The sequence below is a fragment of the Drosophila takahashii genome, chromosome 3L, assembly GCF_030179915.1.
Source record: "Drosophila takahashii strain IR98-3 E-12201 chromosome 3L, DtakHiC1v2, whole genome shotgun sequence".
Lineage (NCBI taxonomy): Eukaryota > Metazoa > Arthropoda > Insecta > Diptera > Drosophilidae > Drosophila > Drosophila takahashii.
Window position 1 is genome coordinate 10,764,475 of NC_091680.1, and position 13,829 is coordinate 10,778,303.

General features: G+C 40.7%; 6 protein-coding genes across 6 annotated transcripts in view; 3 read left to right on the forward strand and 3 right to left on the reverse strand.

The window, feature by feature from the left end:
• The window catches only part of siz (Brefeldin-resistant Arf-GEF family protein schizo), a 47,430-nt gene extending 45,177 nt beyond the window's left edge, over positions 1–2,253 (reverse strand). The window contains exon 1 of the mRNA XM_070215045.1: positions 1,489–2,253. Within this exon, the coding sequence (XP_070071146.1) occupies positions 1,489–1,880 (392 nt within the window). The 5' untranslated portion in view covers positions 1,881–2,253. The remainder of the gene's footprint in view (positions 1–1,488) is intronic.
• A 348-nt stretch (positions 2,254–2,601) lies between these two features.
• Positions 2,602–3,271, forward strand: LOC108058851 (cancer-related nucleoside-triphosphatase homolog). Its single transcript, XM_017143811.3, has 2 exons — positions 2,602–2,690; positions 2,750–3,271. Exons 1-2 carry the CDS (start codon positions 2,645–2,647, stop codon positions 3,268–3,270), a joined length of 567 nt encoding a protein of 188 aa, XP_016999300.2. The 5' UTR covers positions 2,602–2,644; the 3' UTR covers position 3,271.
• On the reverse strand, positions 3,254–5,693 carry Polr3E (RNA polymerase III subunit E). The gene is made up of 3 exons (XM_017143810.3): positions 5,552–5,693; positions 4,417–5,490; positions 3,254–3,715 (listed from the first exon to the last, which is right to left on the reverse strand). The coding sequence occupies exons 1-3, from the start codon at positions 5,588–5,590 to the stop codon at positions 3,359–3,361; spliced, it is 1,470 nt and encodes a 489-aa protein (XP_016999299.2). The 5' UTR covers positions 5,591–5,693; the 3' UTR covers positions 3,254–3,358.
• A 641-nt stretch (positions 5,694–6,334) lies between these two features.
• Positions 6,335–7,331, forward strand: LOC108058844 (methyltransferase-like protein 22). Its single transcript, XM_044394593.2, has one exon. It carries the CDS (start codon positions 6,430–6,432, stop codon positions 7,258–7,260), a length of 831 nt encoding a protein of 276 aa, XP_044250528.1. The 5' UTR covers positions 6,335–6,429; the 3' UTR covers positions 7,261–7,331.
• Positions 7,332–7,569: 238 nt separating this feature from the next.
• On the reverse strand, positions 7,570–10,860 carry Pdss2 (Decaprenyl diphosphate synthase subunit 2). Its single transcript, XM_017143799.3, has 3 exons — positions 10,217–10,860; positions 9,420–9,609; positions 7,570–8,946 (listed from the first exon to the last, which is right to left on the reverse strand). Exons 1-3 carry the CDS (start codon positions 10,585–10,587, stop codon positions 8,140–8,142), a joined length of 1,368 nt encoding a protein of 455 aa, XP_016999288.2. The 5' UTR covers positions 10,588–10,860; the 3' UTR covers positions 7,570–8,139.
• Positions 10,861–11,849: 989 nt separating this feature from the next.
• Positions 11,850–13,133, forward strand: LOC108058826 (probable G-protein coupled receptor Mth-like 7). The gene is made up of 5 exons (XM_044394440.1): positions 11,850–11,987; positions 12,045–12,196; positions 12,381–12,508; positions 12,699–12,799; positions 12,894–13,133. Exons 1-5 carry the CDS (start codon positions 11,850–11,852, stop codon positions 13,131–13,133), a joined length of 759 nt encoding a protein of 252 aa, XP_044250375.1.
• Positions 13,134–13,829: the final 696 nt, after the last annotated feature.

The window sequence follows — 13,829 nt, forward strand, 5'->3', positions numbered from 1 at the left end:
TGCGGTGGGGCATGACCGCATGCAAAACAAAGTCAGGTACGAATATTGAGATATTTCCACCTTTATTCGGTTGTCAATGGCAAATGCCAGGCGTATCGTTATTAATATTTCTTTTCTCATATTTACCTATGCATTTGTCGGGTTAATCTCCCCCGAAAGACCCTAAAATAAGTGATCGAAATTTTGGTCTTAACATTGAATTCCCATGAAACTGTTCTTATCGCCCGAAGTAGCACTATTTGTTATCAGCTAGGGAAAACAGAGCGATAGAGCTAAACAAATAGAGAATTGTGTTCGTTTCTGGTCGATCGATAAGCGGAGAGCAACTGTAATTCTAACAGAGCTCATGACTCATTTTCAATTTGCCAAAAGAATAAATATAACATTATCTAATGTTCTAGGACCGATAAGCAACGTGAGTGCTTTTTATGTACGGAAATTCCTATTGCGCAGCCAATATTTCGACCACGACTGTGTCGATTAGCCCACAGGTAGCAAAGTAAGGAGTGCAAAAAGGGGTTGCAAAAACCAGTAAGTCGGTCTTGGACTTGTCAGCCTGCAGCTGCCAAGGTGGCAAGGACAAGGGGACGAAAATGTGACTCAACCAGAAGTTGAGTCAACAGCAACACCCGGGGGCAAGGAAATATTGGGGTTGGGGGTTAAGGAAATGCAGCCAAAAATGGCGATCTCAACCGAAAAAAAAACCAAAGGTCATTAAAGATTCTTCAGATTGTAAAATGCTGAATTTTAAAATAATCTTACATATCTTTTTTTAAAATAAATAATGTCTAATAAGGTGCATCTTTTGCTCATCAGAAATTGGCAAATAAGAAATCAACGTTATTTTTATAACTGCGCCTAGAAAAAAACGTATTCATAACACATTACACAGAAAATAATAATATTAAACGCTGATATAAATAAGATTTAATAGGGCCTTGACATGAATCTTGAAAGCCAAATACCGCCTTGATAAGAAAACTAAGGAAAAGATTAAGACCCAATATATAAAATAAAAGCGATCTGATTGAGTACTTGTACGTATTTGCATTATCAAGAAAATAAATACATAAACCGAAGTATGCTGTCCCTAAATATAAATTAAATTAATGATGATTACAGCCACTGATAATTTCACTTTGTGGAATTTTTTTGTCCCATTAGGCAAAACTTAAAATTATAAGAATTTTATTTAAAATTTTATGCAAAATATATTAAAACTATTGGTAATATATTTCGCTAATTAATTAATACCTAGTAGAACATTATTTAAGATCGTTATTTATGCTTGTACAAAAGGTTTTTAACGATAAAGTGATCTCATTTTCCTAATTGGATTTGAAGTATGTGGAAATAAAAATGCATAGCGAGGCAAGAATTCTTGTTGCAACCAATATGACTAATAAGAATATATGGAATTCTCTTAAGACATCCCTATATATGCATAAACAAATATTATAAATATAAATATCTTAGTTAGGAACTTACTTCTCGTCGAGGTCAATGGGCAACCTCTTGAGCTCCGACATATCCAGCTCGAGCCGCAGATTGGAGACCTCGCAGAGCAGGCGATCGCGTTCCAGGCTCAACTCCTTGATTTTCGAGTGCAGGGCATTGTTCTCCCTGAGCAGCTCGTCCACATTGTAGGGGATCGGCATGGGATGATGCTGATGGGGGGGCATGGCGATCGTGAGGGGCAGGGAAACGGGTCCACCTACAACGCCGACCCCTCCCCCTCCTCCTGCTCCTGCGGCGCCCATGGGATTCTCCACGAACATCATGGAACTGGCCATCAAAAGGGATTGGGTGGTCTGATGGAGCAGCAATTCCTGATCGCCATCCGAATTTTGCGACAGATTCTTCAGCTCGGCCTCGGACATTTTGTTTATAACTTTTAGCGAGGATCGGTTGCACTTTTCTTCTACTTTATGGCCAAAACATTATAGCCAGCCACGCACACGCACTCGCGCGAATGAGGGGAGGCGGAGGAGGGGGCGATAAAGCAGCGGTGGAAACAGGCAGGGCAACTTTGAATCTCACAATAAAGAACTGAAAATGCAGCTTGCTGCGAGCCAAAATGCCCTTGGATACGGATTGGGATTGAAATTCGGATTATCCGGTCTTCTTGGATATTTCTCGGCACTAACACAAGGCAATGATGAGCAACAATTGGATCTGAGAAACGCGAGTTCACGGAATTTCACGGATTTTCAATTCACGCGCGACGAAAAACACGACGCACTTCTCGTTTTTAGTTTTGGAAACAGTATGACCGTTCTGGGGGCGCCGCAATATACCGGCAGTGTTACCCTGCTGCATGCTCGCCAAATACCCAATATATACCACACTTCCTATTTTCGAATATACCATTTAACCCGCGTGTTTAAATGAACTTTTTCAAAAACCGCCTAATATTTATATTTATTTGTTAATAGTATAACAAAGCCTTTTAGCTATAAGCTTTGCAATTTCTTTTAAATACTATCTGAATCTATATTTTTTTACCTCTTAATAGTTATAAACTTAAAAAAAATTAAACTAAATTAAAAATAAATTAAAAAGTGAACCCTTTTTCTCCATTCCTGGTTGATCTAGTTCAAACTATAAACCATTCTAATAATAATATCACCAAAAATAAGCCGGCATGGAAAGTTCGATTCTCAAGACTATTATAATTACAGGACCACCAGGTGATATTATAATCAAGCCATAACTTAAACCTTTTTTAAATCACGAATTTTTTTTTTAGGAGTTGGTAAAACAACGCTGATTTGCAAGGTTTGTTCCAGTATTAAAGATAAAGGACACATCCTCCAGGGTTTTTATACAGAGGAAGTGCGAGGAGAGGGAAATAAGCAAAGGATCGGTTTCGATGTGGTGACGCTGGCAGGAAAACGAGGAATCCTGGCACGCGAGAATCCAGGAGACAAACTGCGCCGCCCCAAAGTGGGCAAGTACTCGGTGTTTGTCCAGGAATTTGAGGATCTCGCTTTGCCACTCTTGGCTATTCAGGATTCAAAACTCCTAATCATCGACGAAGTGGGCAAAATGGAGCTGTTTAGCAAGCGTTTTGAGTTGGCTGTGAGTGATCTCCTAAAGAAAACCAGACCATTAGTGGTCTCTGTACCCGAAAAATCCAACTTGCCTTTGGTGGAGCAGCTGAAGAAAGCGCCCAACTCAAAACTCTACACAGTAACCAAAACCAATAGGAATTCTTTGGCTGATGAAATTACAGATCTGATTACACAGTCACTTGTGGTAACAAAATAAACTTGTTGGTCTTTTCTTTATTAGTGGCTAGATGTATAAGACTTGTGCTCCCATTGCTCCTCCGCCGTCGGGAGGTGATCATCCGATGCTACGCGTCCATGGGGAGGATGGCTGAGGGATTCGTAGCAGGCGGCGGCATGGAAGTGGACAGTGACTGGGATTCGCTTTTCCGCGTGGAACGCTTGCGCACGCGCTTCGTTTCCCTGGCCCAGTCCATTTCGTTGTAGTGCTGCTCCGAGGCGGTCCAGTGGTACTCCTGTCGGCTCACCAGCTCGGGATACTTTTGCTCGAACTCCTTGTCCGGCGGAAGGAGCAGCTCCCAGCGTTTTGTGGTATTCACCCGGGCCACAGTCCGCAGAACGTCTAGCGTTTCCGCAGGTGGCAACTGGGTGGCGGCCATTACCTGGGTTCGGAAGAGGTAGGGCGTGCGGGAGAACCGGAAGAGCTGCGGGGAAGAAATATAAGCCATTAGTAGGTGATATCTCTAGTAGAGCCCTGCGTGAATCATTCAATTTTTGTTTTATCATAGTATGCCATGAAATAAATTGAATATTTTTCTAATTCATTTCGAATTGAATGAATAAGTGAATAATTTTTATGAATTTTTTGAATTTTCCAGATTTTTTTGTGCTTTCTTTTCAAACAAAAAGTGGAACATTTTTAACAAATCAATGTTAACTGCTTAGTAAATAAAATTCAGGCAGATTTAATCACAATATTATGGGCCTAACTCCTTCAAAAGAAATTGTCGTTTGAATTATTTCGGAATTCATGCCATTCATTCATTCAGTTCTATTAAACTCAAAATTCAAATTTAAACAAGAAGTGAAAAATGTTTAAAAAATCAATTTTAACTGCTTAGAAAATTAAATTCAGGCAGATTTAATCACAAAATTATGGGCCTTTCTTCTTCAAAAGAAATTGTCATTCATTCAATACTATTAAACTCAAAATTCAAATTCATTCAATTCTATTAAACTTAAAATTCAAATTCATTCAATTCTATTAAACTCAAAAATTTAAATTCATTAAATTCTATTAAACTAAAAATTCCAATTAATTCATTCAAATAAACTAAAAAAAATTAAAATAATTCATTGAATCCATTCATGCAGGGCTCTAATCTCTACTAGCGCCTTAACTTACTATATAATCCCTGGCGCGAATCATCTGCTCGGCGGAGACTCCGTTGGCATGGGAAAGCATCTTCTCGGGAAAGACCACCTCGGAACGGGGAACCCAATTGCCGTGCAGTAGGATGCCCACCTGGGGCAGCAGGGCCACCACCTTATCCGCGGCCACATGCGGATCCACGTTCTCGGTGAGTATGTCGATCACATCGCTGAAGGAAAGCATCCGGGCATCCCTGAGAAGCACTGTAAGCTGCTCCAGCAGCGGCATAGTCTTGAGCATGGCCTTGTTGTAGACGGGAAGCACCTGGGCGGCTGCTGTAGCCGCTGTTGGAGCCACAACCTGCTGCACATGCTCGTCGTAGGGCAATAGCTTGCGGAGATAATCGCCTGGGCCGAGGGCCAGGGACGAACTGCCCTGATGACTGGTGGCGTAGAGCTTCTGGCGCTCCAGTTCGGCGGTGGGCGTGCCCCTCGAGTGCCAGTAGGCCTCGCACCACGGCTCATCGGCAATCCGCTGGACGAAACTCTCATAGGTGCCGGCACGCTGCTCCTTGCCGCTGTTCTTGGCATTGCCACGGGCAAACTTGACCGTCACCTGTTGCAGCACCTCGTCGTCGTCGGTGTCCTCTGTTTGGGCCTTCTGCTCCGCCTTCTTGCGCTTGTCATCCTTATCAAAGTGATTGAGCACCGGACGCATTTGGACTATGGAAGTAAGCGGCGATAGATGGACCTCCCGGTCCGTAAAGATGCCCACGATATACTTGGCCACATCGGTTATGGACCGGGAGCTGGTGAAGGCCTGTTTGTCCATGATGCCCCGCTTGTAGGTGGGTCGCTCCTGTCCCTTTGGCGGCACTGCTCCATAGGTGTTCTTGCCGTCGGCGGCCACCGCGAACTGCTCGCCCTTGAAGCGATCGAAGTGCGAGGACTCGATGTCCAGGCCAAAGTCCACCTTCACCTCCTGGGCGATCGGTTTTACACAGCAATTGACTATCACCGAGTCGTCGTGGTTGGGGAGCTCCGTTTTCGTGGGGTATTGGAAGAGGTACAAGCTGTCCTGCAGGTTCTTCGACAGGAACACGGGTATCTGGGGGGGATTGGCGGGGGATTTATGAATGGGCTACGGATGGTGCCCCTGCCATACTCACCTCCTCCACAATGGGATCGTCCTCGTCGTCCATGTCCATGGCTTTTTAAATTCGGATGAAGTTTCGTCTGCCTCACGGTGCACGCCTAAATGGGCGATGGCACTTTGCAACACTGGCCCCGTGCTGACCAACACTGCAACAGCTGACGGGCACAGTGGGACTAATTCTTAAATAAAATTAAATAAAACAGAAAATAATTCTTATTGTAAATGAAATGAAATAGAAAATAAATCTTATTAAAAATAAAATGAAATAGAAAAAAATATTAAAATAAGATATAGAATCTTTCCCTTTTAATCGTGGAATTGCTTGAACAAAAATTATAATTATAATTATTATTTGCAAATATAACAAATTTGTTTACTTGAAAAAAATATATATTTGATTTTATCCACTTGTTGGTAAAAAATTAGGTTGCTTAATTTTTAAAAATATTCAATAAAGTTATTAAATATTAGAAATGTTAAAGAATTCGACTTATAATAAAATAGATTAATAATTAACTTGAATAAAATATTAAAATATATTAATTGCAAATATTAAAAATATGTTTACTTGAAAACAAATGTATTTGATTTTATTTACTTGTAGGTAAAAAATTAGGTTGTTTAATTAAAAATATTCAATATAATGATCCAAAATTAAAATATTAATAATTAACTTGAATAAAATATTATAAAATATAATTATAATTACAGAAACTAAAATAAAATACGAAATAAATACCAACTAAACAAAATAAAACCCCAAATATTACCCGAATCTGAAACCACTGTGCAAAGACGCCCGGGGAAAATGTCTCTGCCGACCGCAACATTAAAGATATATACGCTATATGCTCTTGGTCTTGGCCCGATGCATACATAACCCACGCGATCATGTTCACGGTCACGTCGGAGATCTACGGCGAGAACAATTACCAGACGACACGCGATGGCGGCAAAGTGGTGTCCAGATTCCGGTTCGTCTACCCGGATTCCGAGGCGAAGCTGGCGAGGATTACGACGGATAAAGACGGTGACCTTGAGGTGGCGAGGCCACGACGTGGCGTGATCGAATTGGAACATTCCGAGGCCACAGAACTGCGTTTGGTGGGCCTGCAAGTGTGGCGCGGAGCCCTTCTCCTGGCGGACTATCTATTCTCGAAGAAGGATGAGTTCTCTGGGAAAACCCTCATGGAACTGGGCGCTGGCGTGGGCCTAACGAGCATAGCAGCGGGTATACACAATCCTGGGAGGATCTACTGCACGGATGTGGATCTGGGCTGCATACTGAAGCTGATTCGTGGCAATGTGCAAAGGAATTCCCAGCTCCTCAGTGGAAAAATCTCCGTCCTGGAGTTTGATTTCCTCGCCCCGAGAGAAGACCAATCTCAGGATCTTGTGGAAGCCATAGATAATAGCGATATAATACTAGCTGCCGATGTAATATATTCCGACAGCCTAACCGATGCCTTCATCTCGGTGGTGGATAATCTCCTGGAGCGAGGTCGCCAAACTCGCAGGCACAAAACCATTTACATGGCCCTGGAGAAGCGCTATGTGTTCACTTTGGAGGATTGCGATTCGGTGGCTCCCATGTACGAATACCTCATCCGGCAGACGGTGAATAAACCCTGGAATATGGAGCACTTGCCTCTGGATTTCCCCCAGTATTTCGAGTACGATCGCTGCAAGCAACTGATTCTGATCAAGATCACAGGTCGTTAGACAATTAATACCTTAGTGTACCTCACTAATTTAGTTAAATTTTGTCACCTTAGGTTGAGATATTAATTGAATTAAATAAATATTTAGAAAAATCTTATAGAATTTATATATTTTCCCTATCATTAAGAAATTATTGGGTTTAAAAAAACATTTTTAATAATGTTTATTTTTGTACTTGCACCAAGTAATTGGAAAACTTACAAAAGTAAGTACAAAAACCGTGCCTTTAAAAAGTGCCTAAATTAAAAACATTCCCATTTTTTCGAAATATACATCTTTTAATCTCCTACAATTAAGAAATCATAAACGTTTTGGGATTATAAAAACGTTTATTAATGTTAATTTTTGTACTTGCACCAAGTAATTGGAAAACCTACAAAAGTAAGTATAAAAACCTTGTCTTTAAGAAGTGCATAATTTCAAAACATTCCCATCTAAGATTAGTCAACAATGTCTACGCTTTAATGAAGAATGACCCAGTGGAATAAATACAACTAATAGATTCAATTGATACCTTAGTGTAGCTCACTAATTTAGTTAAATTTTGTCACTTTAGGTTGAGATATCACTAGAAAATAAACAACAATTTTCAAAACTTACATCTTTCAATATACATCCCTATCATTAAGAAATCATAAATGTTTTGGGATTATAAAAACGTTTATTAATTTTAATTTTTGTACTTGCACCAAGTAATTGGAAAACCTACAAAAGTAAGTACAAAAACCTTGTCTTTAAAAAAGTGCATAATTTCAAAACATTCCCATCTAAGATTAGTCAACAATGTCTGCGCTTTAATGAAGAATGACCCAGTGGAATAAATACAACTAAACTAAGCCCTGAACCCGGTGTAAAATCATCAACGATTGCCGATTGCGATCAGAGATCCTGCATGGCCAGAATGATGTTCTCCAGCGCCTGTCGAGCGTCCGTTGCGGGGAAATGTTGAAGAACAGCCAAGGCGGCAGCCGTGTGCTTTCGCTGCAGCTCCTTGGTTTTAACCAACGCAGGTCCCGCCAGAATGGCCTTGTGGATCTTGTCGTAGTCGATGTTATCCACCGACTTCTTGCCAGCCTCCAGTTGGCCATACATCCCGGGATCGTGCTCCAAATGGAAGAGAACCGGAGCACTAACCAGACTGAAAGTAACGTCCAGCGGCAGCTGGGGACACTGGAAGGGTTCGGCATCCAAACAGGCCTGCCAAGCGAGCGCCAAGTGCTTGCCAAAGCGGTACGCATGCCGCTGCAGTTCCTCACTCTGCCCGGCCAGCTTCAGCGAAGCTTGACAGGATTTGCCCAGCAGACTGCCGGCATTCAGTATGTTGCGGCACTCCCATTCCTCCTCGGGATTGCCAAGAACCTGGGCAATCGGCATGGGGGTCATCACATCGTGCTCGTTAAAATCCACTCCCACGCTAAGCGATGGTCGCTGGAAAGTTCCGGGCTTATAGGGCAGCGGATTATTCTGCTCATCGCGCTCCCCGATGAATTCCGATTCCGAAAAGTCACGCACTGCCGACGAAATCAGCTCCACCACCTCCTGGTTGCGTAGATTGGCCAACTCGGCACTGGAATGGCCCAGGAGGTAGTCGCCGGTCAGAAGACCGATCTTGTTGCCGAAGGACATGTCGTCGTAGGTTTCACCATCCTGACCAGCCTGGGTGCTCGATTGTAGGTTGACCACGCTCTAAAAAGGAGATGGAAATCTATTATAAACTATTCTTTCGGTTAAGTTAGGGTTAATTATTATTTATTAGTTCTTGGCATTCTTAAAAATCTGATTTTCCATACGCTTTTAAGGTTTTAACCTTATTTTAAATTTAACAAACGGACAAAAAAACGGCCGTTAAAATTATTTTAGCTCTTTATTACTTATTCTTTCGGTTAAGTTAGGGTTAAATTTAACTTACTGGTTCCTAGCATTCCTAAAATGTTTTTAGCTCTTCCTCACTTAACTTCAAAAACTAAAAAACCTCATCAACAACTTTATTTATGGTAATTTCGACAGCTCCGTCAAATAAATTGATGGAAAGTTATAGGAATCTCGGTTAGCTTTGTAAGCTGTGCAACTGATTTGCATAAAGAGACGCAGATTGGTTTCTTTTTTGTACGTTTATGAGTCACTTTCGAATGAAATTCCCTATCAAAAATTCAACTTACATTGTGCACCAGATGTGAGATCCTTATCATTTCGGTGACCTCGGCCAAAGCTCTTTGTGAGTGGAGCACTCCGGCACTCTTGTCCTGCTCAACATCCGGAACGCTAGGAGCATGTCCTGCGGCCTTGGACACCAGGAGCACAATCAATCCCCAGGCTTGCATCGTGTTTTTGCCATTGTAGAGCAGGTGCCTGAAAGGGGAAATTAAGATTAGTAATTATATCATATCTAGAAATTATTAAAAAGATATTTTTCCTTTGTTCTGGGTCACTAATGTAAACTAATATTTGCCATACTTATTAAAACTTGTAAAGTTCTTCTGAAGAACTCATTACTAACATTTTAAAAGATTTTTAAAGTTTTAGGGTATTTTTTATAGATAGGTAGATAGGATATATCAGATACATCTGTTTTAATTTTTGTAGATTTGATAAATTTTGTAATTTGCGGAACAAATATTGAAAAATATATTTTAGAGTAATAAATAATCCATTTACATGGCTTAACAGAAGTCACTTAAAAATTTCTTATAAACCTTACTAATCTCGAAATTATTTTTTTTAACATCTTATTAAAGTAAGAATTTTCTTAAAATGCTTAACTTAATTACATGGTAATTAAAAATGTTGAGTGCTATAATATGGCCTTTTGGATAGGTACATTTACATTTTTCAAAAATTTCTTAAAAACCTTACTATTTTAAATTTTTTTTAACATCTCATTAAAGTAAGGATTTTCTTTAAAATCTATATAATTAAAAATTTAGAGTGCCATAATCTGGACTTTAGGATCACCTACTTGGCCGTCTTCATCAGCGGATGGGCGCTGCCCACCAGTTTGCGCAGGTGCAGCGCCACATTGGCGATCTCGTCGCTGAGCAGCCAGCGCAGGCTGAGGAAGGATGTGGGATAGCCGACGATCCGCTCCGCCTCGCTGACCGCCCTGTTCCAGTCGTGACGCGGGGGCGGGGTCGTCACCTGTGCACTGGAATGCTTTCCACTGGCCGTCGACGTCGAAGTCCAGCGTTGCTGTTGTTGTTGTTGCTGCTGCTGGAAAGTGAAAGTTTGCAGCGCAGGCGCAACTTTGGCTGGAACCTGGAATCCCTGAATCTCGGCGGGAATCCTTCGTCGCAGCTGTTGCATAATCCTTAACCCACTGGCGCGGTACATGGTTGCCTCCTATTATTTGTTTTGCCTACGAAAACCACAATTACTGGCAATTGCTGGTGAGAAAATCGCGTTTTTAGCTCCGCTCCGTTGAATTGTTCGTCGAAAAGTGAAATCTTCGAGGTCCGCCGCCGCTGCTGGCGTCGCAGTCGGCGTCACCTGCTGCTGCCGCCGCCGCTGCTTCTTCTTCTCGGGCGGCCCACTTTTACAGTTGGTCGCTGCGCTCTCGGTTGGCCGCCAAGCGTTCTGTTTGTTTTTATTGCCCCACTCAGTGTCATGGAACTGCGAGGGGGGAGGGGGGGTGGCTTACCACGGCGGTCTTGAGCGGTAACAGGTTTTTGCTAGGCACGCGAAAAATATATCGATATTTTTACAAAAAATAAATATTTATATCGATGTCACTTGATGGTCTCCCTAAAATGTACGCAGGGTTAGCGGTGACACCAACCACGGGAATATGGTCACACCAAAATGGGAGTTCAATTGGAATAACAGTGTGACCAGGTGAGGCGATTCCGAAAACACCAAAAGTTCTGATAACATGGTCTCACTACCACGCGGTTCGCGTCTCGGCTAACCCGACGTACATTTTAGTGAGACCATGTTGTCAGATTTTTTGGTGTTTTCCCAATCGCCCCACATGGTCACACTGTTCCTCCAATTGAACTCCCATTTTTGGCGCCCATTTCTAGCCTCAAGATTAAATAAGATAAGGGAATTATTGGCGTATGCGGGATATCAGCTGGATTATGTTGGGTCCCAAGGGAGCTTTTGATAAATTCCATAAGATTTACTTGTTATCAAAGCCCTTGAAAGCCAATGGTTGAGATTGATTTTTGGGGACTAAGAATAAAGGGCTCAGTTTTACAGGCAAACCCTCAGTCGACTAAAAGTGTTTCGTGCTGAAAGTTTTTACATAAAAAATGTATTTGCATTTTAAATTCTTCGTTGTAATTATAATTCTAACTTCTGTTAGGAATTCAACGGCTGATATCCCCAACTGTGATTACTTCGATACCGTTGATATTTCGGATTTGAAAAGAGTCAACGATACTTACATATATCAGGGCCTCGAAATTCCTTCTAACCTTACTGCTGAGTATAATTATAGGATGTTAAGAGATGGATCCACAGAACCTGTGAAAAGTCACCTCAGAGCCTGTGTCTGTAAAGTGAATCCCTGTGTCCGAATCTGCTGCCCCCGCAAAAATATGTTAGCAAACGGAAAATGTAACGATGGCTTTAATAAAGAGATTACTCTAAAAATGGCAGACGTTACGTTAGAGGACTCAAACCAAATCCAGAACGTAGGGTGGACTACCAAGTATTTCCGGTTGAGGGATCATTTCGAAAAGTGCGATGAGATGCTGAGACTTAATGAGGATGATTACGTAATATTGAAGGTATGTATGTCATGCAACCTGAAAACATGATAGAAGTTTCTAATAAATGCTCTTTAGAACGGATCCATAAAAATATACTACACTAATGAAATCTGGCCAAAAGAACGTTTCTGTCTATATCCCCAGATTGATTCGGACATTCCCAATTCCATTTGGGTTATTCAACACAATTGCATTGGATATTTTCCGCCAGTCAAAAAATCACCGAAGTTGCGATTACGCAATACATGGACAGCCCCTTATTGAACAAACTACTAACATTCGTGGTTTTTCGTCAGGTTACAGTAGACACTTCTTCATGATAGCCAACTTTTTGTGGTTCTCTGTCATTAGCTTCCATTTATGGAAATTATTGACGAATAGAAGTGAGGATTCTTCGTTTGCTACCTACAGTACCTTCGCTTGGAGCATGGCTGCTATTTCAACAGGAGTTATGTATTTAGTGAATCTAATTTGGGAGGAGGATCTCCATAAATGGAACTCGTTGCCCTTAGTTGGTTATGACAAATGCAGGCTGGAAGGTTTGAATTGAAGAAACATTCATCTAAGCCTTAAGGGCTAGTACTCAACCCAACAAAAAGTCGTCCAAAACAAAAACTTCATATGAAACAAAATTTTTTGAGGTTGTTTTTCATATGAAGTTTTTTGTTTTGAACGACTTTTTGTTGGGTTGAGTACTAAGCCTAAACATATATTTCCTTTCGTCTACAGCTCGGGGGCCCTCATATTGGATATTTTTTATGGGACCAGAAATGATTCTAGCCCTTTTTAATGTGATTATGTTTATTCTTACGGTCATTCACATTTGGAAAGTTAAGAGCGAACTGAGAAAGTTCAAACAAGATGAAGAGAGGACTATACAATGCTTCAATTTTGATACTAAGACGTAAGAAATATCCTTTTCAGAATTTGGTTAGCGGTCTAATACACATTTCGAATTTCCTTCTCAGTTATCTAATATTTTTGCGGCTCTCTGTTATCATGGGCGTGTTTTGGATCTTGGATATTTTTTCTTTGTTGCAGCACTACAGCTTTTTTGCGGAGGTCTATGTTTTGGTCCTCTACATTGAAAGCAGTATGGGAATTCTCGTTTTTATGCTGCTTATCCTTAAGCGTAGCACCCTAAAACTGCTTATGGAGAGGTAAGTTCGCTATGCTTTCAGATATATTTTCGAATAACCAGTTCCCTGTTCCAGTAGAATTCGGAAAAGATGAACGATAAAGTATCCAGGCGGTGCTATATTTGCCCTTGGGAAACAGATGGAAATTGTTCATTCATAAAAATTTAAAAAACTTTGTAAATTATTTGATTAAACACCATTATTCACTAATAAAACTTATAACTGTCTGTATATCAAGTCGACTTTAAAAATATATCAAAATGCCAAAGCACCTATGCATATCAAATTATTTTAGTGTCCTAAAAAAAATATTTACTTATTTGCTGAGAATTGAATTTAATGCTAAATTTGAATGAACTATTCTTAACACTTATCAACATGTGGAAAAATTAAAGTCATATTTTAATTGATAGCCACATGAGTATATTTCTTTAACACTCAATTATTCTACACTAAAATCTCATGACACTTTTCTTTTAAGAAATCATTACAAAAAAAAATAAGTTGTACTGAGTTTTATTAATGGGTGGGATCATGATTATGATGGAGTTTAAACTTTAAAGACCCGGGAAAAGAATAACCTCTTGCTATTCAAGCATGAATAAATAAATTAACGAATTGGAATTATAATGAGATTGCAATAGATTAAATTTGTGTTGCCTATCATTTGGGGCGCGGACTGCCATTTTGGCGCCCATTTTCAAAAATATTCGCTAAATCC